The sequence below is a fragment of the Acanthisitta chloris genome, unplaced genomic scaffold, assembly GCF_000695815.1.
Source record: "Acanthisitta chloris isolate BGI_N310 unplaced genomic scaffold, ASM69581v1 Scaffold46052, whole genome shotgun sequence".
Lineage (NCBI taxonomy): Eukaryota > Metazoa > Chordata > Aves > Passeriformes > Acanthisittidae > Acanthisitta > Acanthisitta chloris.
The window spans coordinates 2051-28737 of NW_008660755.1; the positions used below are offsets into that span (position 1 = coordinate 2051).

At 36.7% G+C, this 26687-nt stretch overlaps 1 protein-coding gene across 1 annotated transcript; it reads left to right on the plus strand.

The window, feature by feature from the left end:
* Positions 1–556: 556 nt before the first annotated feature.
* LOC103797693 (cullin-2-like) lies at positions 557–25701 on the plus strand (the record flags this gene model as incomplete). The annotated part of the gene is made up of 10 exons (XM_009069914.1): positions 557–675; positions 6402–6504; positions 8384–8478; positions 12301–12406; positions 16959–17041; positions 19841–19927; positions 22729–22825; positions 22915–23025; positions 24270–24432; positions 25577–25701. Coding segments are annotated over exons 1-10 (1089 nt in total), but the record flags the coding sequence as incomplete, so codon positions are not given.
* Between the last annotated feature and the right edge of the window lie 986 nt (positions 25702–26687).

A 26687-nucleotide genomic window follows, 5' to 3' on the forward strand; every position in this document is an offset into this window, starting at 1 on the left:
AATCTACACAAGCTCTGCATATTGCTCTGTGTTTACATATGTTTTCTTTTTGCCATCCTGATCAAAGCTTTCAGGTTTTGTGGCTTTTAAAATATAACACAAAAAATGTCTGATGTAAAGCTTGAGGTGAACATAGACTACAAACTGACAGCAATAATTTCAGATACTCTGGTAATAGTTCATTCTGCCCCTGCCCAAAATTTACTCCGATACAGCTGAAAGAGTCTTTGCATAAAAGTAAACAAAAATGTACAGGAAAGTTGTTTTCTTCATAGGGCACTGATAAATGGACAGATAATGAAATTCATGAGCCGTGATGTTGTTAGGTTAATGGGTGTTATGTTGTGGGCTACTCATGCAACATTAACGTGAAAAATAAGGGCTTGTGAGGTGGGGAAGCAAGGGTGGGTGCTCTTTGTGTTGTTATATGCTGGTGGTGCAGCAGTGTGCAGAGTTTAAATTGAAAAATTGCAAGGAAATGTATATTTTTTTAAACACCTGTGCAATGTTGACTGACATGTTTAATTCTTCTACAGATTAACACTAAAGCCCCACAATGTCCTTGAAACCACGAGTAGTTGACTTTGATGAAACATGGAACAAACTTCTAACCACGATTAAAGCTGTTATTACGTTGGATTATGTTGAGAGAGCAACGTGGAACGATCGCTTCTCGTATCCTTTACTGGAGAAATCTGGCTTAGTGTGTTTGTATGAGGTGTTCAGCATGGAGTGAGCCTGTGTTACAGAATGATTTCAGTGGTCTTGATCAGAAGCTCCTTGTAAGGTTGTACCTGTTATTAAGCCTGTGCCCCATGCATGTATTGAAAGGGATGGGAAATTCTGCATATTTGGAAAGTATTTTATGTGAAAATCACAATGTTTGATAGAAAGTAAACCAGCCTCACTTCTGCTGATTTTTAATAACTCTAAATCTTAGTTTATGCAATAGCTGTTCACAAAAGTACATGCATTGAATGTCCTCTATTCTGATAGTGAGGGGGTTTCTTTTGTTTTAGGTGTGTCTGTAGCAGGAGAAACACCTAAGGCAGAGAATGCATATATTTAAATTTGGGCTGTGGGGGACCATGAGGTTGTTCTGTGTAAATATTTCTCTCTGTTCTTTGCACTTCTAACTGTACTGATGACTACCATATTAGACATTTCTATAGCAAGAGTTTATTTAATAACCTTCTTCCTTTCCACTGTTGTTGCATCTCTATTCCTGACAGCTAAACTATATTTAAAAATAATTACTCTTTCTAGATGTGATCATATAGTCTTGCTGTTCAAGTCACAGCTGTTCATCTATTGTTGTAGTGAAAGGTTTGCATTTTACATGTAAAATGGACTTGTAATTCTTTATAAGGTTTAAGTTTCAGTCAGTAAACTTGTTTCAAAAGAAGTGTAACTGTTCTAACCAGATATACTGTGCCCTGTGTCTATGTATTCATTGGCCATGACAGTGTAGTGAATAATTTGAGAATTTTAGGAGGCTTTGCAGCTGTTTGACATCAATTGGACAGAGTTTGGTTTAATTATAAGGGGGAAGAATGGTTTAGACTTCTTTATTGATTTGTTAATTCCTCAGGGTGAAAGTAGAAGCTTCTGATAAAGTTCTTTTATGTGAATTTTTACAACATAAGCTGATTCTGTGTGCAGGAGCTTGTCTTCAAACCCTCTTCTCTTTCTGAGCATGTTAGCATTTCGCAGAATTGCCTTCCTGTGTGCTTATGTTTGGAGTGTGTGCTTGCATATACGTACAGAACAGAAATATTTAGTTGCTCATAGTTCATGTGGAGCCTTATTGTGGTGCAATAATCTTTGAGGAGCTCTTTCATTTTAAAACTTTGTGATTAATTTCTGGGGGCATGGCTCGTCACTTGGTCTTGGAGTCAGGTTCAAGTGACTCCAGAATTTTCCGACTTTTGAATTAATCAGTTGTGCTCTTAAGGGCTGTCAAGTTATGCTGCAGCCATTCTTTCTAAGCAGTTTTTGCAGATTGCCTATTTCAGTTTTCAACAAGTGGTTAAATTCTGCAGCTTAGAACTCTAAACATTTAAACAAGGGCACCTAAAATAGATTAAAATAGAAAATAATAATTGTTTCATGAGATGTTGGATTGATCCCTCTTGTCACACTGTTTCACTTAGAACTTCTTATGCTTAGACTTTGTACACAAGTCTGCTGTTGATCCTCTTTTGGGATTTACTCCAGTTGATTGAACATCAGAAAATGAATGGCAGACTCAGGAAGTAGTCTTGGAAAAATCTTTTGGCATGTAATTCTTAAGACCTTACTATCATCTCTTAATTATGTTCCTTGGAAAGTGGCACTATTAGCACCTGATTTGGCACAGGCATGAGCCTTTTGATTATTGTCTATGGCTGAATGGCCTGAGGAGTTTGTGTGACTTGTAACTTCCAGCATGAATGTTGACTCTTTAGTACTTCTGCTTCCTGTAACCAAACCCTGTGTTTTCACACAAACTGCTCACTGAGTATTCAACAACTTGGTGAAACTGATAGTTCTACACAGCTAGTGTGAAACCTTTTCCTAAGTACAAGGAAAACTAAAGTATTAATGATATCTTTTGAGAAGATTTGGCATTTTAAAAATGTCATCTCGTTCTTTGTTAACTTTTTATTCCCTGTTAAATTCAATTTATTTGGAGAAATCTGTTTCTAAACATCTCTACAGGGATTTTAAAGGAAATGTCATTTTTTCTTGCTGCTTAATAAGAGCAATAAAAGTGTGCCAAATTATTTGAACAGCTTTTTAATAAAACCCATGCAGGTTATTTCATTGATTATAGTACCAGTTGATCTTTGCACTGTATAGTTGAAATAGTGATGTGGAAACAAAGGCAAAGAATCACAATTTCAGTCTGCAGCAGTGTATTCTAAGAAGTGTTTGCTTTCTCTTGTGCTGCTTGAGACAGCTGAGATCAAGTGGAGTATGGAGACTAATAGTATTTTAGGGGTGAGAGGCTTGTAATATGCATATTCCTTTTCTAGAACTAATTTTTGCCTCATTAGTTCCCCAGAACTTGTTTGTCTTGAATATAGTGTATTCTTTGTAGCTGATGGTAATTTTTTTGTTAAACATGGTTTATCTTTAAATAAACCTATTATCTCAAACTTGCAATGCTAATGGCAATGAACTGGGAACCGCAACTGTGTAAGAATTAAAATCTTCTGGAAAAGATCACTTGAAAGACCATAGGTCGCTTTAAATAAAGTGAGTGAGTCATCTTGAGCCACCTTTGACCTTCAGATTTCCTTTAAGGTTCTCTGCAGAAAGAAACGTGTATGGATTTATTTCATTGTCTGCTAAATGAGTGACAGTTAGGGCTCTATTTGAGATATTATTTACAATAATTTGATTATTGTGAATGTTATATAGCTTTTAAGACTTTGCTGCTTACTTCAGTAGACATGATGGGAGTACTCTTTAAGTTAAGAGGCTGATCAAGGTTGGTTAGAGAGTGGTAGAGAGTTCATCTCTACTTTGATGGCTAACTTTACCTAGAACTTTACTGAACTAGTAGAACATGAGGCTCTTCCTGTTGTTGTCATTGGTTTTCCACCACCAAATAAGATAAACAGTGCCCAGGGAGGGTGTAAGCTGCACTGCAAACAGAATTATTTTCAAAGTATACAGTATGGCCTCCTGCTTTGTTTTTTTTTCCATTTTTCTGCATGCTTGTTCTTCCTCCTCTTCTAATTCCCTGTTTTACAAGGACCCTATGATGAACCAGCAACTTAACCATGTATCCTTAATGAAAGAACCAGCCCTTTAGAAGGAAAAGCAAAGATCACGTGGTCATGATTCTTTCTGACTATGAGTCCTCAAGTCCTCTATGAATATGGATTCTGTTACAGAAATCTGACAGAATTTATCCCAAAGCTCTATGTTGGTCTCCTAGAGAAGATCTATTAAAAACTTTTGGTTAATGTAGAGTCTTAACTAGATGGTTCTGTAAATCTGAGGGCAATATTTGTGAGATTTTATGGCCTTGGATATAGTATTTTCTGGTTGATAGTAATTTTGTAGTTGTTCTTTCTTAGTTCCCAAGTGTTTCAGTTTCCAATTGCTGGGTAATACCCCTCAAATGACAACTACCTAAGCACTTAAATCACACAAGGCTTTTGATGTTCTTGTTCTCAACACAGAGTGAAGGCCCTTAAGCAGCAGTCTGGCTTCAGCTGCCTTTGGCCTTTCTCACTCGGTAAAGCTACATGCTGAACTGGAAGGACAGATGACTTTCACCATTAAAGATAAATTATTGAGCAGTAAAGGCTTCTTCCTGTTCGTCTAAGGGGCAGCAGCACAGAAAAAATGTGCTTTAAGTTTATGTAGTAACATACAAGTGATGATTAATGATTCATCTCCCATCAAATTATTTTATTTTTTGTTGAGAGGTTCTCAACATTTTGAACATGACACTTAAGTCTGGATTCTGGACTGAAAGATATAATGGATAGAGTAACTAGAACAAATTGAGCAAGAATGTAGCAAAGCTACTTGGTAATAGGTATTTCAGTCTCATGGTAGCTTTTCTTCTGTAGAAATCCAGAGAAACTTGGTATCCAGCAAGTAGCATTTGGTGTTGATTTGTTGATGTTGCTGTTGATGCTGGAAAATGTGTGAGGTGCCAGTTCAGGTGCATCTGTGATTAATCTCTTAGTTTGTATACCTGCTGAAATTAAGTAGAATGGCATATTGTAAGGAAGAATACATGATTCACCTTTCTTCGTTTGCAATAAAGTTTGTTCTCTAGAATAAGGTAAGGTGTGTTTGGAAGATGTGCATTTTCATGAAGGAGTATAGGCACTGTTTTCATTCCTGAATAGGATTGTTACAACTAAGAAACTTGTTTACAACAGTCAAGTCATCTGGACTCCTAACAGAAGTCTAGGGCACAGAGGCTGGGCAAATTCAGAGATGTTTTTGCTGCTTTCATCAAACTGCCATTACGATGTTCTTGCGTTGTTGTGGTGAAGACTGCCTCTTTCCTCTAAATTTGAAGTAAATTGTTCTTGTAGTGGAGATCCATAGTGGTTTTGGTGACTCAGTGTACTTGTGGATCTAAAGAGAAAGAAGTCATGTCCCCTTTGATTGTAAGCAGCTCACAAAGATTTCTAATTCTGGACTTCACTTTCTCAAAAATACCTTTGCATAGTGAGGATACTTGTGGTCTGAATTACACTGAGGATAGGTTTGACCACTGACCATCCTTAGACTAGGAAAATTTGTTGGGGAAAGTGTTAAAAACAGTTATTCTTTACAATCTCTTTAAGAAAACCTTTCATTCCTCACTGTTAATTTACTAGTTTGTTTTGATATTTTATTGGCCATAACTTTGTAATTTGGTGTAGTCAGTGCTAGCTACCATTGCAAAGCAGTGAATGTTTGTTTGTTTGGTTCCATTTAATGCTTCTTGCCTTTCCCAGGTGAATTCTGGTAAGGGATGAAATAATTGTACTTGAGATGAGATTCTGATTGGGCTCTTTGAGATTCCTGTCGCCAAATAAAGGCACTTTTTTTCCTATTTAGTTATCCTACATCAGTATCTTCTTTGTTTTGAGTATTAATTCTATAGAAAAAAAATGAAACAAGCTTAAATCTTGATATAACCATTGCAAACCAAAGGTGTAGCTCTGTAAGGTACTTCAGGGACAAAACCACCTTAAGTGGTTTAAGTATTTACTGCTGCCCATTTAAGTTAGCAAGAATAACTGTTTTGTGTGGCTGTGATCTAAACAGGATTACTGAAATTATTATAATGATGAAAAATAGAATTAACTTTTTTATCCACACCACAGCTGTGATTAGTTAATTTTCAGTGTCCCCTGAAATTGTTTTACCTGTGGAGTTGGGGGGAAAATGCAGGGACAGTAAATTGTTTGGACTCAGAAGAGGAAAACTTGGAGTCTGCTTTACCTCATGTTTCCTCTGCTCCATACTTGGCTAATCACATTCTTAACCTAATTAGTGCTTCTTTCCATGATATGAAGAGAGTCTCAGCTCATGCTGGCTGCAAGTAACAGGAAGAATTGTGGATGAAAGCTACTTTTTCACTTTGAGATAATTGTATAGTATTCATAGATGGCAAATAAGTGCTGGTGGCCATGTCAGTATGGGACTACCAGAAATTCCAGGATCTTAGCTCTAACATTCCCTCACCATCCACTATTTAAAATTTAATATTGATGCTGTAAACTTTCATTCTTCACGATCAATACTTACACAGATTTCATAAAATGATCCATTTTATGTTTTTTGTGTGACTGTCAGCAAAAAAAAAGAGATTTAAAATGCAAATATTTGAGAAAAAGGGTTCTGTAAGTCATATGTTTTGTTGATACACAACATACAAACCTTGACTTCGAGCTCAGAGACATTTATGCTTTGTGTGTGGCCTATCCTGAACCTCTTGGAGAGAGACTTTATACTGAGACTAAGATTTTTTTGGAAAATCACGTACGCCATTTGCACAAGGTAATCTCTCCAGTTACTCATGTCCACGTAGGTATAATTTGTCCTTATTTTACTTTAGGAAGGGGTTTTGTTTGTGTGTATGGTGTGCAGTTTTTATGAGACTCAATCACAGATGGCAGAGTTCCAGAGGCACAATACTTCCGTGTGTATATATACGTAACACATATCACACAACACACTGTAGGTAGATATTAAAGATATCTGTCTAAATGTAACACACACACAAAATAGAATTTTCTTTTTAAGCCAATTGTTATGGTTTATATAATATATTAATTTGCTTGAAAAGTTACTTTCTTTTCTGCTGAATGCTTATAATCAAATAAGTTACAGAAATGTCTTCATTTTCCAAATGTACTGTAGTTTGTCATTAGCCTTCTGTTTCAACAGAAAAGTATCTACTCCAGTATCTTGGAAACTGATTGTATCTGCTCTGCTTAAAAAGAGAACCCAACTTGTGAAATGTGTGGGAAATAACACAAGTGCTTGGGAGGGGAGGAAGTAATGGCATATTATTTATTATGACAAATAACATTTGTATACCTATGTAGCTGTGAGTTAACTTCTGCTTCATCAGCTAAGACAACAGATTTCATCAGAATCATGATTCATCATGTCAGATATATAAGGTGGATGAACAGTGTCTCATTGGATATCAGTAAAAAGAGAAGTAGATGTAAATAAGATGTCTGCCTGCCTTTGGTGTCTATAGAGGGGATAAAGCATTGCAAATTCTAGATAGTGCTGCTAAATGGCTTAGTGCTATTTTTTGAGCTTAGTTATTTTTTGAGTATTGACAAGATGGGCCGAGTGTCTTAATGAGTAGTTCCACTGGTTGCAGAGAGGATAATTCTGACACTTTGGCAGGCTAAATCAGTTCACTAAACTAGCAGAGAACTCTACCAAAAAAGTTCTTCCTTGTTTATTTAGTGAGCTGAATCAGCTCACTTAGTATAATCAGGCAGGTGCCAACACAGTAGAAGCTGTGGGAAGCAGCAGAAAGCATACATCCGTTTTTTTGTAATTGGCTATCCACCACTTGTCTTGGAAATAATGTTGGAAAATTTTGCAGAGTGCATACTGCAGAGGAAAGCATTCTCAACTCTTGTTTTGTCTACCAGCTTTCCTCTTTTACATTACTTTTGCATAGGCTTCTTTGCTGCTTGAGCCAAATTTTAAAATTACATACTCTAGAGAGCATTCTAGTCAAATTCCTAGGATCTCATCCTCCTTCACAAATCATACTGTTTAAATTGTTGAACTTATTCTTTGAAGTATGAATATATTTTCAGAAGTTCTGTACATCAGCAACTTTTTAGATGATGATTTGCTTAAATTTCAAAAGTTTTGGGCCTAGATTTGCAGAACTTCAAATGTGTTTTACATTTGTACGTATCTGTGATTTGTTAAAATTGTTTTATTCTGTGATTCTTGGTAAGTATCAGGGCTTGTCTATCCACTAAGGCACACTGATTTTTAAATGGTTGTAGTTAGGCCACTCCTCCTGTGTGCATGTGGCTGCTTGAATTTAAAATTGATTTGTGTCAGTGAAGAAATAGTTATGCAAGTCCTCACCACTGTGATGTGAGAATATGAACCATGCTTATTCAAACAAGTACTTCTGTGATGATAAATAGACAATAGTACAGTAGAGAGATTGTTATTTTTAAATGCAAAATATATCTACTTCAGGTGTTGTAGCTGGCTTACCAGAGCTTGGTAGTATGAAGATGTGTTAGTTTTTTGGTCATTGCAACAATGCAACAATATTGACTATGCAACTACTATTCCAAAATGATAATCCATTATAATTCTCTAAGCATGTTTGTCATTTTAATCCTAATTTTATTGGGGGGGGGGCTTGTGTCTACCTTCACAGAGAGTTCTGGAAGCTGAAGAACAAGTACTGGTTATGTATCACAGATACTGGGAAGAGTATAGCAAAGGGGCAGAGTATATGGACTATTTATACAGGTAAGCTTTGCAAAATAATTGTTAAACCTTTGGAATTATTACAATGATCTGCAGGTTAAGTTGAAGAGTATTGCTATAAGAGAGCAATAGATGAATATGCCTCAGGTCAGTTTTGGAGAGAATATAGTTATGGTAGCAGAACATAAGAAAACCTCAGCAGGTAAGCATCTAAGATGATTTCTACTGCTCTTTCATTACTAATATATTCTACCTGATATTGCAGTTCCAAATGTGTTGGTGTTAGTCAGCCCTACAGTGAATTAACATGTAGTCCTGGGGGTTCTTCTTCAGGGTTGGCATTGGACTGCAGTGTGCAGTTGAACCAGCATGGTTTGATTCAAAGCTTTGCAATGTACCTTGGCAAAGCCACAGCTCTCCCTTCTAGAAGAGCCTTTCAGACAAGGCTCTGTGCTCTTTGGGTCCTTTCTTTTCAGGTGCATGTTTGAACTGCAGGGATTGGAGAGGAAGCAAAAATGTCTCCTTATTCCTCTTCTGAGAACTTCAGAATTTAATAAACTGTGTACAGGCAATCAATTTTATTATTTTTTTTCAGTAAATAACTGCCAAGCCTATAAACAAAACCACAACTAACCTGTTATTTTTATAGTTCTTCTCTTTCCTGAGTTGCGAATGTATTTTGTTGCTACTAGTGATAGCTTAAGCCTATAAAACTTACCATTTATGAGTTTCTAGAATTATAACTGCTTTGGTTTTACTAGGATTTGGATTTTAATTCCTCTGGGACTCTAGGTTGAACATTCTAGTGTCCATTATGCATGTGATACCCAGCAGGTAAATATAATTTATGAGGCACTGTTCCTGTTGTACTTCTTTGATGGTATGACATGAGGATTTGTAAAACATTTCAGGATCTTTTAAGTTAGGGGATGTATGTGTGATCTTGTAGATTTACTGCTGGCAGACTGAGAACAGGTGCATCCATCCTGGGCTTTCAGACTTTCAGTGTCACTGACTTCACTGGAGAGTTGATACAGGGAAAAATACACCTGTTTACTGTGTATGAATCTCACTGATTCTGCTTTGTATAATGGTTTTCCTGAGCACTTGTGTGCTTTTGGTCATAAACCAACAAATTAAAACACTTCTCCAGCAGTGGAACCTGATTTTTTGTTTTATTATTAAATAAGCTGGAGAATTTTTTTCCAGGCAGTTACTATGCACACAAGCCAACATATACATTAGTGTGTGTGTATAGAGAGAGTGTTACTCATATATCACTGAAGCCAGGTTCTTAAACTCTGAAGTTATTTATGTCATACCAGTTTGCCCATTCTTATTCTTCCTGCTTTGCATGTGGTGTTTTGGTCCGGAAAATGTACTTATTAGATATTCTGTTGGAAGTGTTTTCACCTCAAATTTTAATCTTCTTTCTTTGTGTTGAAATTCAGAAATTTGTCATGTGCTGTCTTTTAGAAGTTCCTAAATGGTATGAATTTGTGGAAGGATGATTTTTCTCTTCAATAATAAGATGTACATTTTAACAGGAACTATAAGTCTCCACATGAAGACAAGAAATATTTCAGTGCATGATTAGTAGTCATAATAACTCTGATGCATTGGAAACACTTCATTAAGTGTTATGTCACTTTTGGTTTTTAGAGAGAATGTTTTGGGGGAAAGAACTTCTGAAGGCTAAGAAGATAACCTGTTTTTTCTAGAGCAGTTTGAGTTCTTTTCTTACTTGCACATCTGCTCTCAAAATTAGTTGACTGTTGTATCCCAGTTTTAATTGTTAATTCTTCCAGCAATGAAAACTGGTTGATCTTTACAGCTAGTAATCTGAGTGTTATTTTAAGTTAGATTTCTTTAAAATTTAAGTAGGCTTGCATCTCTATTTCTACCCTGATAGGCAATATTTGAAACACTACTAAAATGTGAGACACTTTTGAGCAAAATTCATAAAATGTGAGACCAATCATGTGACTGGTTTTGCTAAGAAAACAAAATTGAATTCAGTTTGAAAACTAAAATCCTACATGTGCTTGACTAAGCCAAGGTGATAAAACTGATGAAATAAGGAACATTTGATATTAAAGAAACTTTTTGGTTAGTTTTGATGATAAAAATAATAGATGAAAAAGATGCTGAACATTAGGGCTTATCAGTGTCTTGGTGCTATAACTGTTTTCATGAGTACTTTGTAAAAAATCTCATCTGTGTGCTTTTTTTCAAGGTATGGGATGATTTCCTTATCCAGGATATTGAAATTAAAGTGAAGTTTGAAATCTGCCTATAATAAAATTCTGAAAACTAAACATACATAGTGCAGCTTTTGCTTTGTTCCCGTTTGTCTTGTTTTTTAAACACTTGGAATAATCCTAGTGTATTAATGTCCAGTAATTTTTAGTTCTTGATGCTAATGCAAGTTCTCCTGTATCTGCTGATGGAGGAGAAAGGATGTGAGTGAGGGGAGTGTATGGCTTTGCTTTTCAGCAAGTTGAACACGAAAAAGCAGGTTGGCAGCTGTTGGCTTTGTTCATGTGGTGGAGGCTGGGAATAAATACTCTCAAGGAGCATTGCTGCTTCAGGCTTGTGTCCCAGCTGTCCTGAGTGTACACAGGAGTTCCATATGAAATGGCAGGCTTGCAGCCTTCTACATAGGCCTGCATTTACAATTTATGATGGTTATTGATAGCAGCAGAGAGGTTTGCAAGTACTCCCTGAGAGTCTGAAAGTAGGTTAGGCCACTGTATTCCAGTTTGTCATCCCTGCACTATCACAAGTGTTCCTTCTTTGGATTCTGTGGTGTCCTAAATTCTTTCAAGTTCACAGGTTTCCACAGTGTGATTCTCCATTTCATTTCTTGGCTTTTGCCTTCCTGCCCGAAGTTTTCAGACATCACTAGTCTGGTGCAGCCTCTGAAGCCTTTATCTCTTAAAGTGTTCAGTAATCTGACACTTTTCATGTCTGACACTGAGCTTCTCCAGACTGCTGGTTAGATCAGAAATCAAAAAACATTTTCAATTGCATCATTTAAGCACTAGCATAAGAAATTAAAGTGTAGTTATGAAATACATTCAATTTTTTTTCCCAGTTATCTGGGAAAGAGAAGGAGAACGATTCAGTTTTAAAATGTTTTAATATTTGTTTTATAGGAATATTGAGGATCAAGAGGGATATTTTAGCAGGTCTTGCACAGAAACCATTTTCTGTTTTTTATAAAAACTATGCATACAGTAGTAAATACTGAATACTAAGAAAAAATTAGCATTTATAGCATTTTTTTCTCTATAACTGTTAATTAAAATAATTTCTGCAAATTCTTCTCTTTAAAATTTGTAATCCAGCTGTTTGCTAGTTAGGGATCATAACTGACTCAAGATTAGTCTGCAAAGGTTGACAGTACTTCTGTGTTTCAGTTGAGAAACGTGAAATAATAAACAGTGCAGGTAGAAGAAAATACTTCTAACTTAGAAATATCTGATACTCAGGAATGTTTCTCTATCATGCAAATAAATAAATAAACTGTTGTCACTCTCATACTGGTTAAGTGCTCAAAATGTAGCAGTTATTTGGCATGTGTGAGTAATATGGTAGTGCATGTCGCAAGGTTGGATTCTTGCACAAGTGTATTGCTCACCAAGAAAATGCTGACACTGATACATCTTGTTTGATGTCTCAATTACTAACACTGCTGTTTTAGTATGATACAAGGTCTTTTAAGTTGATGTCATTTATATTTTAAAATATTCCTACAAATAGCAATGGCTTTGGTTAAAGAAGGTTGTATTTAGCAATGTAAAAGACATTTTTTAAAAAGAACTTTTGCCTGTTTTGATTAGAGTATCTTTATTTCTGTAGGTACCTCAATACACAGTTTATTAAGAAGAACAAATTGACTGAAGCTGATCTTCAGTATGGTTATGGAGGGGTGGATATGAATGAACCTTTGATGGAAATTGGAGAGGTAGGTATCTCTGAAAGTGGGATTGGATATAACTGTATTTGGTAGTGCTACAAATTCAGCTTTGTCCTTTTAAATTTTGACTTTTTTGTGTCTCAGAGTCAGAATAGTTAAATATGGTAGAAGACGTAAGCACTGAACCCTTTGTAAAATGAGATCCCTGGCAGGGAAAAAAAGCAAATATGAAAACTGCTGGAGTTTCAGTTTAAAATGTCGTAATAGAACCACTTTGCAAACAAACTTTGGATCATTAAGTGACACTATTATCTAGAAAACATTTTGAAGCAGTACTTTTGGCTTTGGAAACCCTTGAAATACTGCTTTCAGGTTTCTATTTCTTGGTATTGCAAAGTGTTACAGCTTTTTTTTTTTATATTAGTCTTCTATACATCTTATTTTCTAAGGCAAGCTGTTTTTAAATCCTATTGTAGCAACAGATTTTGAATTAAAAAGTTGATTTTCTGTGCACAACAGTGTCATGTAGGGAGTGCTTATCTTTAAAAAATTTCATTTGCGGCAAGAACACAGAGTTGTCACAGTTACTAGTGTAAATTGGAGAGGCTGAGAGTAATTTTAAAAATACCTATCATATGAAAAATTTGTCAGCAGTAGAACTACATTCTGAGACTTCACCCTGTGCACTGCAACAGTGGAGAAGTGGAGTATGTGTTGTTTGTGACTTCATGGCTGCTTTTGCCATAAAGTATGAGAAAGTGAAGCAAAAAGACTATTTTACTGTTTTTTTAAAAAAAATTCTTTCAACTTTTTCAAAACACAGTTTCAGTATGTCTTTAAGAAGATTTTTGAAAACACCTTTTCAGTCTGAATCAGAATAAAATCACAATCCTGAACACTGTTGAGTACAGACTTTTCATTTGAGTGATTATGTATCCATTTGCTTTGTGTCTCTATGTACATGCACTGATGGCTGGAGAATTTGTTTTATTCTGTCATTATCTGTTGTGGCATGCTGATATTTTTTCCATTCCTCTCTACGTTTACCTTTTTCTCTGTAATGGAAATGAATCCCTCTTCTCTTTTGGTTTGGAAGGCTAGAGAAAATGCTTCTTTTTTCCTTAATGTCAGAACTTGACCTGTCAGTGATTACTGTTCTAGCTCTTTGAGTTCCTTGTTTTAAGTAGGAGATCTCTGCTGTCTGTAGTTAAGAGTAAGGAGAGTGTGATGCACAAGGAAGGATCTTCTGTGCTTCTGATCCAGCTACACCCAGCTGACGAGGAACCAGCACTGCCAGCTGAAATTGCCAATTCTCTGACAGACTGGGGGTGGGCTGAAAAGAACACCAGAAACATGATATGCTCTAAGTCAAGGCATTTCAGGAAGAGAAATTCTCTTCTCTATCTGTGCTTGCTAATCCAAGGCTTGCTAATCAGCCACATCACTAAAGACTTACCAGAGCTTGGAAGTGTATATTGCTGCACTGTTTGTGATCTCTTCAAAATGGCTTAAATGTTACTCTTTATTTCCCCAGGCTGAGATTTAGCAGAGTGTGTTCCCATGGTTATCCGAGGTAGACCTTAGTTCTGTGTGAATGACTGTTAGCTCAGCTGCTTTGAGGGTGGGAATAGGTGTGGGGTTGTTCATGGCACTGGGTGATGCTAATGTATTAATGAATTCCCTGCCTGTTTCATACCTCAGAATGCTGCTTCATTCTAAGTTATCAACCAAAGGATGGTAGTGCCAGCTTTCATCCATAGCTTTCTGCCCTAGAATATGTTTACCAAAGAAGAACAAACAGCAGACTTGATAATTCAGGGTTTTTTTGAGTATTCCATTTTCTTCATGTTTTTGGAATCCCAAGTGGGATGGAAGGACAATGACATACACTTTTCTTCAATCTTCCCAGTAGTTGTGCCAAGGATGGTACATCCCTAGCTCATCATTTGGGCAGATTATGGGGAGGGTCAAGATTCTTAAACTGTAGCTGGCAGCCTCTTGTTTTTTGATGAAGATATTAAGATGATGATGTCTGGAATTCTACTGATGAGTTTTTCATTGTCTCACTCCTCAAGACTCCTTCCATTTCTCTTTATCAAGTAATGTCTTTGTAGTAGTGGGAGGGAAATTTCAGATCTTGAGGCACTGAAGTTAATCTCTGTTCATGACTGGTGTAGGATCAGGTTTATGGCAGTCACTTCTTTGTCCTGAGAAATAATGGAGATGAGTCGTACACTCACGTAGCTTAATGTATTAAATTACAGCACTGTTTTTGATGAATTCATTGATCCAGCTCACATTTCTTGACCTGCAAGGCACTTGCAAACTTGATAAAGTCTGTGTTTTTGAACACATTTTCTCTTTTGCTATGGTTCCTATAGTGTTCTGTCTGTTATTCTTTGGATCACACAAGAGGCTTTGACAAAAGTCAAAGTATTTCATTTGCTCACCACTTTAGAATGTAAGGAATTATTGTTTGTCCTTTTTTTAGGTGACTGAGATGATCTGGTCTTTATCTACCCAAGAGCAAATATGCTTATTTTATATATAGTTCTCTTCAGTCTCCCAGCATGAAGTTAGAGAAATAATGCTCAGTAGTTCTAGAAGCAGAACTGTACTCTGTGTACTGAAGTTTGTCTCAACATCACTCCTGTGTGTGTGTGAAACTTTGAGATGCTTTCAGTAATCTGAAACAAGTATGTGCTTGCTTACTTCTCCTGAGGTGTGTAACAGGAGGTACACACGAGGCCGGAGGTGCGTGTGTGAGGTGTGTGGGCATGGCTTCAAACAGTTCATCATCCCCATTAGTGTTCCAGACATGCAGTAATTGTTGCATTGGGAAACATACAGGATGAGATCGGATGATGAAAATAGTCTGTCAGTGCTTGCAGGAGATGACTTTTTTTTTCCCCCCTCTGTATGTTATGAAGACATGGTGAATGATACTGCTTTTCTGAATTGAGCTCCTATCACCAGCTTCAGACTCCTGAGTTTTCCATGGCTTTATGGGAACCCTGCTCTAGAAGGTAGATAAGATGTGTTTTTCCCCTGGAAATAGGTTCTGGGAAATGGAGAAAATTGCCATGTCGTGGTATGCCAGTCTAGTTGGAGAAGTAAGATCAAGCCCTCTCTTCAAGGGAGATGAGACCACATTGCAGAATAGGGTGTGTGACCTCATAGCCACAAAATATATCAGGTTCTTTTCCTTTTCTTGGTCCCCTTCTCTTCTTTCTCTCCAGCACTAGCTTATTTAAGCATTCTCTACTGGATGAGTTCCTGTTGTCTTAGGGAAATTGTTTTCTTCTAACTGTTCTACTACTACTACTCTCCAGAAGGCGAGACCCTGAAAATCTCTCCGAACTTTATTTCAAAGCATTATATGTCATTTGATTTATAAACAAACCTTTATCTCTTCTTTACCCTGCTTATGAAGCAGTTGGGTCAGATTTACCTTCTGTACCCTGCCTGTACTGCAGCATGGCTGCTGTGACAGAGCAAGTTCTTTTGTCTGCTCTTTAAAAGGAAGATTTATTTCACAGAATGGATCAGGTTGGATGCTTAGTTGATAGCTAGGTGCCTGCTTTGAATTAAGACATACCTCATCAATATTTTAATTTTTAAAGCTAACAACCAGTTAGTTGTGTCAAAGCTTTCTTAGCAGCAATATTCCCTCTGTCCTCACTGATTTTAGAGGCCTCATATGTGTGGTTATTCCCTGGATATAGGGACCACATTATCCCCTTTGGGCTTTAAATATGGTGTTGACTATGTGTTAAAGCTCATTTGAATGATTGCAGTTGTGGTTTTAAAAATGGTATATTTTGGGAGCAATTAAGTCACCCACAAGAATCTGAGACACTTGAGTCCTTTGACTGGTTCCTCTAATGGTACGTTAGGAATAGAGTCACCTATCCCTAATATGAAGGTGATTTGATTTCCATTTCAAGTCAAATTAGCTTGCTGGGACTTTGCTTAAGCTGTGTGCATCTTAGTTTGGAGATGCTCTCTGTGTGTTGGTTAATAAGGTTTCTGTATCTTTGACAAATTGGGCATGAGACATTCCCTTTTTTCAGCTGAGGCTTATTTTGTAATCGTTAGAAACACCAATGTTTGTGCACATCTGAACACTACAGGTAGAAAGGCATGTTACCTATTACTGTGGAGATGTTTTGTTTGTATGCACAGTCAAAATCTGACCTTGTAACCAACTTGCTTAGGGTCCTTATGTGCATTTGAGAATACTTGATGGAGTGGAACCAAGGAATGGATGAGTTTTATTGGATGTGTAGGAAGAATTCAGGCTGAGATACATGAATTTAGACACTGCCTGACTAGAAATTCTGTGCTGACCCTGCTGATGTACAGATCTGTGTGATCTTCATCGAAATGCAGCAAGATGTTCTAGAAGAAAAACTCAAAAATAATGTATTAATATATTGAGACAAGGGCAGGGGGAACAAAAGAGTGGAAAAAGAAGAAAGAAGATACCTAACAATTCAATTTTTAAAATCTTGAATGTGTCATCTTTGGTATTGTTCTGCCTTTTTTTTATGTGTGGTTGTACCTTTTATTGATGTCAACTTGTGTTGTGTCCTGACAGCTAGCTCTTGATATGTGGAGAAAATTAATGATTGAGCCACTGCAGGCCATCCTCATTCGGATGCTCCTCCGAGAAATAAAAAAGTGAGTGCTTGATTGCTTTTTGCTTTAACACAGTGGAGGTGGGGGGTCAGGGGAAGGGGGTGCTGCACTTTGTAAAGTCTGTGGACTTTGACAGAATATGCTTGTTGGGGTTTTTTAAGGTAACTGCTTACCTGATGACGGTGGTCTGTCAGCTTTTCTCATTGTACCTAGGTATTCGTGGTTTGCATGTGTAGAAAAAGGCTCTAAAAAGAAAACAATTAATTCCCTGTAACCTCAGGGTAGTAATCTTTTCTGTTTCAGCAGCCTTTCTTAGTGGGATTTGGGAGGAGTTAGAATAATTCTTCAGGTACTATAGGGTGCCTTTTGCCTTTTTCACCACCTGATGCTGACTGCTTATGGCTTCTGTGAGGTCTGTGAACTTAAGGACCAGGACTTGGGCAAAGATTTACCTAAGCTGTAGAAGCTATGTTGGTTTGCATGGGACCCAGAACAATTCTTGCTTATCTGCCAGGAAGACTAAACCTCTGGGTTTCTGTTGTTCAGATGAGTGCTTTCACTTAACATTCTTGGCACTTTACTTGAGTGAAATGGAAGTAATTATTTTTTTGCACTTTTGAAGGAAATTTACTATTTTATATCTGAACAGGTTTTGGGTTTTTTTACTGCTAAGTAAAGACCCTGGTAGTTACAGGGCTTGGGACTTTTAAAGTTTTGATGAAAACCTTAATTTAACTCCTAAAGGATTTATGAATAAACAGAAATTCTGAGATATGCTACAGACCTTGTGTTTAGTTTTAAGTTCCATCACTTTCTATACTTTTACTACTCTTTAGGATAGCTCTGGAGTTGCCTAATGACTGGGGGTTTTTTAAAGTGATTACTCAGGTAACTAGGCTAGGGTAGATAAACTAAGAGTGAGGTAATTTGTCTCATTGATGTTCCTTGGACATGCACTTGGTCAGAAAAAAACTGTATTTATAAGATATTAACCTCCCTCCCAATTTTAGTATTTAATTTTCATTTTTCCTTCCTGAAATAATTTTTTACAATTAAGTAACTGATATGATGTCACTCTTGGATGGCCTTTCTGAAGCCAGGAAGTATTTATTTGCTTTTGATTGTTGCATCATGGTTCTTTTGTAACCATTGCTAATACTGCTTTATCCAGGTGTTGTAGTCTAACAATTTATTTTTACTAAATGAAGATTCCCTAATTCAATGTGAAGAAAATTCTCCTTTGTTACATCAAGAACAGTGATGTTGAAGACTTGTTTTAGTCAATGTGTATATTTCACTGGTGGGTGGGAGTGAAAATGTGTGTAAAAACCTTTCTCAAGAGCCATAGGATGCCTTCAAAAGTAATGGTATGTATTTACCTCGAGGCTGACTGCAGACCTCACAAGGGTGCTTAGGTCAAGACTGTCACTGGCTTTGGGGGGCATTAGATCTTGAGACTGTAACAAGTTGACATTTTTTTGTTAATAAACTATTTGGAAAGTTTTAAATAATACTTGAGTCATTGTCTCTAATGGCTGGATCTGTATTTTCCCCCCCCTACTTTATTAAGGATTCTTTTGTATGATCTCAAAGAAGTGAATTAAATTCTGTTTCTCCAAATAGACATCTAACAGTTCATATAAGCTTCTTCTAGCCACTTTATGATCTGCATATCATTTAATGAATTATGTAAGAGAAAACTACTTCTTGTAGCTGTTTTTCCTGCTATCATGAAATGTAGGGCTTGCTCTGGGAGTTCTGAGTGTGCCCTTTGCATGGAACTATTGACTTGTTGCTGTTCTTTGCTGCAATTTCGGTGGTCAATAATTTTTGAGAAGCAATTTTAAAGACACTGCTGCAAATGACTATTAAATGTCTTTTAGCATTGAGTTCAGCAATTCAGGAATGAAACAAGGTTTTTGAGAAAATGAGTATCTATAATTTGTCTGTCAAAGGTGCAAGAATATGCATGAGAATAATATTACCTAAAAGCTTTAATAAAATTACTAATACACATATATGCTTAGAAACTCTTCTATTATATACCTTCATAATAGTGCCTGTGTGTGCAGGGTTCAATTTGTGACAATGTTTTTTTTAAAAAAAAAGTAAAATTCATGTAGATGAGACAGTTGAACTTCTAGCCAGAAGATTTTTCCATTGCATACAATGATGTGTGGAGTTGATAACCAACACTGTAGTCAGCTGGTTGCATATCAAAATATGCTTATTACTGTTCTGGAAAAGCTAGGGTAGCAGAGCCACATTTTTTTTTCTTTCAGGTGTTACTTTATCAATGTATTCAACTGGAATTTTAAAAATATTTCTGACTAAAACCTTGAGCAGCTCAACTTTTTAGAAGCTATAAGCTTGTGTAATACAGGATACATCAAAATTAGCAATAAAATGGTTTGGTACATGAAAATAAAGAAATGCAAGTAGTGACGTGGTTCAGCTGAACAAGTTGGCTAAACTGATCTAAGAGTTTACTGATGCCAAAAAGGAGCAGGCTGTGCTTTACTACCTTTCATGTGCTGAATTTGGTGCTCATCTGGTCACTTAGTGAACCAGCTCAACTGCTAATATGACAGAAAATCATCTTGGCTATTGCTTCTCCATATTGGCACACTGAGTCGTTTCAGCAAAGAATTAGGTGAGTGCCAAAGCAATGCAAGAGAGGTTCAGAGGCCTGTGACTCACCTGGGACTGAGCAAAAGGGAGCAGGATTAGCCCCCTTGAACAGCAGAGAATTCTTAAATCACTTTAGCCTGTCTTGTCTGACTGCATTCCTTAATAATTCAGAGTTCTGAATATAACACACTTTCTCCCCCCTCCCTCTAGCCCAAGCACTCCTCCTTCAAGGCAAGCTGAATATCAACTTGCGCATTTTTGTTCCAACACAACAGGAAGCCGACAAGATCTTGAATTGTGAGAAAATTCATCTATGAAATTCTTAAACAGAAATAATTTGGAAATTATTCAGGTGCTATCTCAAATGACAGTGTGATAAGTACAGACTAACCAGGAGAGACTTCTCTACTAAAGATAACTAACACTTTCTAACTAACCAAACCTATTCCTGTCTGAGTTGATACATTATTTATACCATTTGTTTAAAATTAAAGCTATCAGAAGTTGTTTCTAAAATGTTCAGAACAGGCTCTTCTAGTTTGCAGTGAATTCTATAGTTAATTTGCTTTGAAAGACCTTTGGTTGGACCCAGCAGAGCACTAAATGAATCCAGTATTTATTATTGTACCTTAGATTTGAAAAATGTTCTCTGGGGCTGCAGTAGTATACTCTACAATACATGTTGAACTCACACTGTTAGCTTCAGACTTAAGGCAGGAACAAGATGGAGTTATTATAGGAGCCAGCACAACTTCCTTGAGCTTGTGTTTTGTAGCTTTCTCCTTTTAAAAAAACCTTGTCATTACCTAAATTAGCAGAACTTGTGTTTCTAGTGCTTTATCTTTTTGTCCAGATTCCTCATCAAACATCATCACTCCCTTATCCCCTCCCAAGAGATATCCCTGCTCCACATTCTGAGGCCACTGCCCTGCAGCTGTATGCATCCCTACTGCTTCCTGACTACTGCCAAGAAGGAAAATATGCATTTGATAAATTCCACCTTGGTGGGGTCACCAATTTCTTTTTAGTCTGGCAGTTGCTCTTACTCCTACAACTTTCATGAAACTCATCCTTGGAACTTCTGTCAAATTTTGTTGAAACTAGTAATTTGCATTACAGATTCCTGGGAGCAGAGTGCCATTGGTGCAAATAAAAACCTGAAGCTGTTGCCAGAGCAGGCAAGGCTTGTTCCATGCTACGTTCCTTTTTGTCTATTGCCTTTGTACCATCTGACCTCTGCTTCCAAAGCCTATTACCTCCCTTCCAGTTCTTCCATGGAGCACATCTCCTGTACTTCTACATCTTTTTCCTAATGATACAGTGTCCTTCAAATCTGCTGGGTCTGACCATTGCTGCCCCCCTCTCCTTCAAATCTGCTCTGGCTGAGGTCTGAAGTGACCTGTGAACTGAGCAGAGAGGAGCTGGGACTTGAGCTGGTATTACAGTAATGCCATAGTGCTGTGTTTATAGGCTGCATGCATCCTGCAGCTTTCCATGCTTCTGAGCTCCTCCAGGGTGGAGCTGGATCCAGGTGCTGGCCAAGTGTTTTGCTTCTTCTCTACTATGATTCTGTGCTGCTGCCTCTGCCTTTGTAAGCCAGAGCCCATAGAGGGATGTTGGTAAGGATGCAGAACGTGATTCCATGTACCCAAACCCAGATTTATTCCATTGGTTCAGCTGCCACAACCAGAGGAAATCTTCCTGTTCCCTGGGTGAAAAAGTCAGACCATCCCTGCTGGAATATTTACTCATTATTTGTGACAGGCAACCGAGCTGCATAAACCATACAGTCACTGCTTATATTGTGTTAGAGAGCTAGTTCTTGCCATCCTTCATGAGCTCTAGTTTTCAGATCTTAGGCAACAGTAGTGTTTGAAAGCAATACTTGTGTGAACATACGAGGGTGGTCTGGTGTGCATACTATAATGACTGCTGGTGTGTGTCCTGGTAAAGCTCCCCAGCTCATGGGCATCCTCTGGAGTTTTTATTGATTGCAAACCATAATGAATGACATCAGCAAAATTACTTCTCCTTTCCACTCCAAGTTAGATGTGTATACAGTAATGTTTGGGTTTGAAGTATTTTTGTTTGCTTTACCTCTTTTTTTTTTCAAATCAGTCATGTGAATGGCTCTCCTACACCAACATACATTTCTAACAGAGAACTCATTTTGTCTTTTCAGTGTAGTCTAGGTAAAGTAGAAGTTTTACTCTATATATATGCATACATATGTATTTAAAAAAGAAAAACCTTTGAAATTACAACTGCTGATACTTAAGTGTGAATATACTTCTGTAAATCATAGTTTAGTCTTATTTAATGCCTTAGGAGTTAGGAAATATTTTTTTACTTTGCTGTAAAGTGCGTATGAAAAGTTGTCTTCTTTTAGAATTGCTCTTCTCTTAAGAGGAAGTCTCTGCTGCTCTGAGTGTGGGTCTGTTATTTCCAGTCTTTGCAAAGGACTGAACACTAATGTTTTTAGCATGCAAAATGCTTTAATGACTTTTTTTTCAACTGAATGGAACTAAAGATGACATTTTCTTCACTTCAGCTTGCTCATTTCAACCTAAGCACTTGGCTGGAAGTCTTTGCCATGTCTGATTAAATATTGTGACATGCACCAACTGTGTTATTTGTTCAACTTAAAAATCTACATGTTGAATGGTAGATATTCAGCAAAGAAAACAGCATGCTTCTTGCTGTGATGCTGGTAAAGAGGATGGATTTTTTGGCAGGGGCATGAGTGTGAAGGTAGTCTGTAACAAAGGCTACAGATACAAGTCAGAACTTACTGCAACTTTTAAACTGCTTGCTTAGAGTATGTAATTTGGAAAACTTATATCCTTAGCAAACACTTGGAAATTTCATGACCTGTAAATGCTTTTTAATAGTTTATGAATTGCTATCTCAACAATTTTAATGTGTACAAAAGCAAGAAGAGTGCATTTTTTATTTTACAATTAATCTTTTTCAATTTTGCCAATTTAAGCAGAGGAGTTTACTGGAAAATGTTTGCATCCCATTTTATTTCATACAGCTCTCAGATGAGTTGCACTAGATACCTGTGTTCTCATAAATGTTTGCTTTGCCTATTTCAGTGATCGCTGTGGAGAAGACCCAAACCAGAAAGTAATCCATGGGGTTATTAACTCCTTTGTTCATGTTGAACAGTGTAAGAAAAAATTCCCCCTAAAGGTAGATACACGTTTCTGATTCTATGTTTTTTGTTTTGAATGAATCTAGTGTATGCATGATTTGTCCTTTAAAAATATTCTCCCTTCTAGTTTTATCAGGAAATTTTTGAGTGTCCTTTTCTGAATGAAACAGGGGAGTATTATAAACAAGAAGCTTCAAATTTATTGCAAGAGTCAAATTGTTCACAGTACATGGAGAAGGTAAGAGATTCTTTGGTAAAATACAATAACTAAAATCTAACATTATAATGATACATGTTTTCCTTGACAGTTCTCATAGTTGTTCTTTGTTATGGTTTCATGCAATTTAAACAATGCTTTCTGGTGACATGGTTAACCTGAGCATAAACTATAAACCTTGCTATAGATGGACTGTCAGCATCAAAATGTTTTGTAGTAAATGGTAAAGGTATGAAAAGTAAAGAAAAAAAAAAAAGACAAAAAATACATGTCAGGTTGACCAGTATTGCTTCCTCACATCCTTGTTTTCTTTCAATTTGTAGCAGCATAAGATGAAAGTTTTAGCATTATAGTGGTTAGAGAAGACTATGATAGAGTTATTGTGGAGCATTGTAAAACATTACATACTCTGAGGTGGATTTTGGTTTGTTTTGTGGTGTATGAAGTCCAAATGTGGTTAAATTACTTTTAATTCTTAAATCTTGCTTGAGAAAGCAAAGATTAATACAAGACTAGAAGTCAGTCCTTGGTATTATACTGTCCACACTACCAAGACAGAAGAGTTGAGGAGAAGGTTGTGAAATTGCTTTTAAGCATAAGGAGCATAACCTTATGGTTGCACACCTGTCGTGAAATTCAGGGACTAGCTCAGACTTCAACTAAACCAAAAGCAACACTGATGAATTTTGCCTGTCATTAGCAGTCTGCAGCTGCACTACTCTCCCTAGACTCCCCTCGTATTCCCAGGGTGTAAGTGCTTTTATGTCAGTATTCATATGACTTATGATAATGCCTATGACACTGAATTATGGAAAGAGTTTTTATTTATAGCTCAGATGTGCTCGTGTGCCTACTGAGCAGATGTTTACATACAAGCAGATGAATTTAGAACAGTAAAGTGGTTCTTATAGTCTCTTATAATTAGGTATTGTGCTAAAACCTTCTCAGAAGGAATAAGTATGGTAAGAGAAGCTGGGGAAGACTGGTCATAAAGTTGAAGAGAAAAATAAATTTTGAGAACTACTGAGTGCTGTTAGATGTTTAGTAGTGACTGAGCCTAGTTAGTACTCAGTGTAGATGATACTAATTCAGCAACAGCTTGATTCAGAAGAGCAAATCTAATTTTTCAGCGTCCTGTACAAGTTCTTTTACAACTTTATTACTTATTCTTGTGTCTCATTCTACATAGTTAAACTGTAGTATGTTCTGTTTCTGTATCAGTTGTTAGTGTTTCTTCATCTCTCAGTTTATACACTGGTCTGCAGGTTTTAGGTAGATTAAAAGATGAAGAAATGCGATGTCGGAAGTACTTACATCCCAGCTCTTATGGCAAAGTGATTCATGAATGCCAACAGAGGACAGTAGCTGATCACTTGCAGTTTCTACATGCAGAATGTCACAATATTATCAGACAAGAGAAAAGAAGTGGTAAGTCTCAGTCACAGAAAAAAGCATGAAATGGTTTTTGGTTTATTCGTTTAGCATTGCAATTTCCTATCGTTTTTCAGTGACCACCTGTGCACTTAAGTATTTTCAACTAATGTTACTTACCTGTAAATCCCAATTGAACCCTGAATGATGTTTTTCTTTTACCATGTTAATTCATTTTCATTCTTCCAAATATATAGTCAAAACCTTTTTACTGTTAACAACCCTTCTTTCAGCTAATGCTCTTTCTCTTTCCTTGTCTTAGTCAGCTTAAAAACACACTGAAGTCCACTGTCCTGTAGAACTGATCACATTTTATGCTTGTGTTTTCATTTGTAAACCAATGGCTCTGTCTTTACAGATTTCTTCATCATCATTTGACAGGTCAGGATTATAAAATATTTTGGCTTCTTTTCATAGCCACTTTTTATTGTCCTGAATCTTTTGTGACCTCTCTCCCAAATCCTTTTTGCAGAAGGAGATGTTCTTGTAGTTTTATTCCCTGCCTGACTAAAAAAACCCATATGGTTCCTGATGACTACATGCCCCTTACCCCTGAAAGAATGCTTATTCTCACATGGAAGATGGTATCTGTTATGTGAAACAAATTATTTTTCACACTCAAATTGTATTAACAATAGTGTTCAACTTCCAGGGAATTTTGCAAGATTGATCAGAGCTCGGATCCTTTTTTTAAAACAACTCAAACAATTCCTGAAAATAGCAGTTGCTTATTTGTAGCTTTTCTAACCTGAGAAAAATTTCAAGTCACCACTGGAGGCAAACAAAAAGACAAGAAGATATCTAAGCAGATTTTAGTTAGCTGCTGCTATGGAACATTTAGGGAGGCCAAGGATTAAAATAAACTGGCACAGTGCTTCTCCATACTAGTCCATCTCTCTGCTTGGAGTCTCTTCTAAAGAAGCAGTATTGGAAGATTGAGGTAGTCACAGTGGCAGGACTCAGCACCCTACTCTTTCCTTTTTTCTCTTGTCAGTGATCCAGTGTATGTTAATTATTTTTTTTCAAAACAGTTGGTCTTGTTTCAGTCTTTCAAAAGTTCTGTGTGAAATTATGATACTATATTAAGTGTTAATTTTTAGTGTTTCTAAGCATATTCTATAAAAATGTATCTCTGTTACAGACATGGCAAATATGTATACTCTCCTTCGTGCTGTGTCAAGTGGTTTACCTCATATGATTCAGGAACTACAAAACCATATCCATGATGAGGGCCTTAGAGCAACCAGCAATCTTTCTCAGGAAAATGTGAGTTTCCTCAGGCAGCTGAAATTACCTATTTGATTAACAGTCTTGATTAAATGTTTGGCCTTTTCCTGTTAGTCTGTTCTGTTGGGTTTTTGTTAATTTTGTCTGAAAGAAATTGGTTTGTTACATGATGGATAAATTGTTACTTCTAATCAGCACAGTTAGCTGTGCAACACATATCTATCCTGAGAGTTGATTGTTGTGATCTAACCAGAAACAACTGCAGCTAGATATTTCTCGTTGTGTTTTTAAAGGTGTCAGGGCAAGTAAGCCCTTTTGTTCCATATATGCATTTTTTTTCTGAATTTCTTGTAAGTCAGTGGCATTTGCTGTTCTGGTGTAGTAGGAACCAGTTTAATTTAGTTTCATGAAATGTTATTTGTAAAGACTTGACATCCTGTCCTGATTTCAATGTGGTGTTTTTCACTAATAGCTTTGTAGTTTCATATTTTCATATAATTTCTGAAAACACTGTTGCTTAATTATTTTACTAAACTTGAACTTTTTTAAGTTCACGTGTATTTAAATTACTCAATTCCATTTTTGTTCCTCTAGCATTGCTGTTCAGAGACAAACAAGTCTTCATTTGACATTGTATTTGCATGTGTGTGTACATCTCACTGTCTAGATCTGTGCTCACTTTAGGATGGTGACTTCAGCCATCCAATGTTTATGTCTATAATAATACATAAACACAAGCTGTTGTAAATTCACTCTTTCACTGACTGCACAGGAGTGTTTACTCTTCTGTGACTCCTGTGTGCATACTGAAAATGGACTGAAGTCTTTATTACTATAGTTTGCTTGCAAATTCTTTGTAGGTTTATTGCACTTCCTCTTTCAAACTAATAGTGTCTACACAGGAAAATGATTACAGAGCTATGAGGGTGATGAAAATTCACAACCTTATGTAGATAATATTGAAGTGTGAAATACTTGCTCTGTTAAGTTTGCAAATTACACAAAGTTGGGGGGGAGTGTTGATC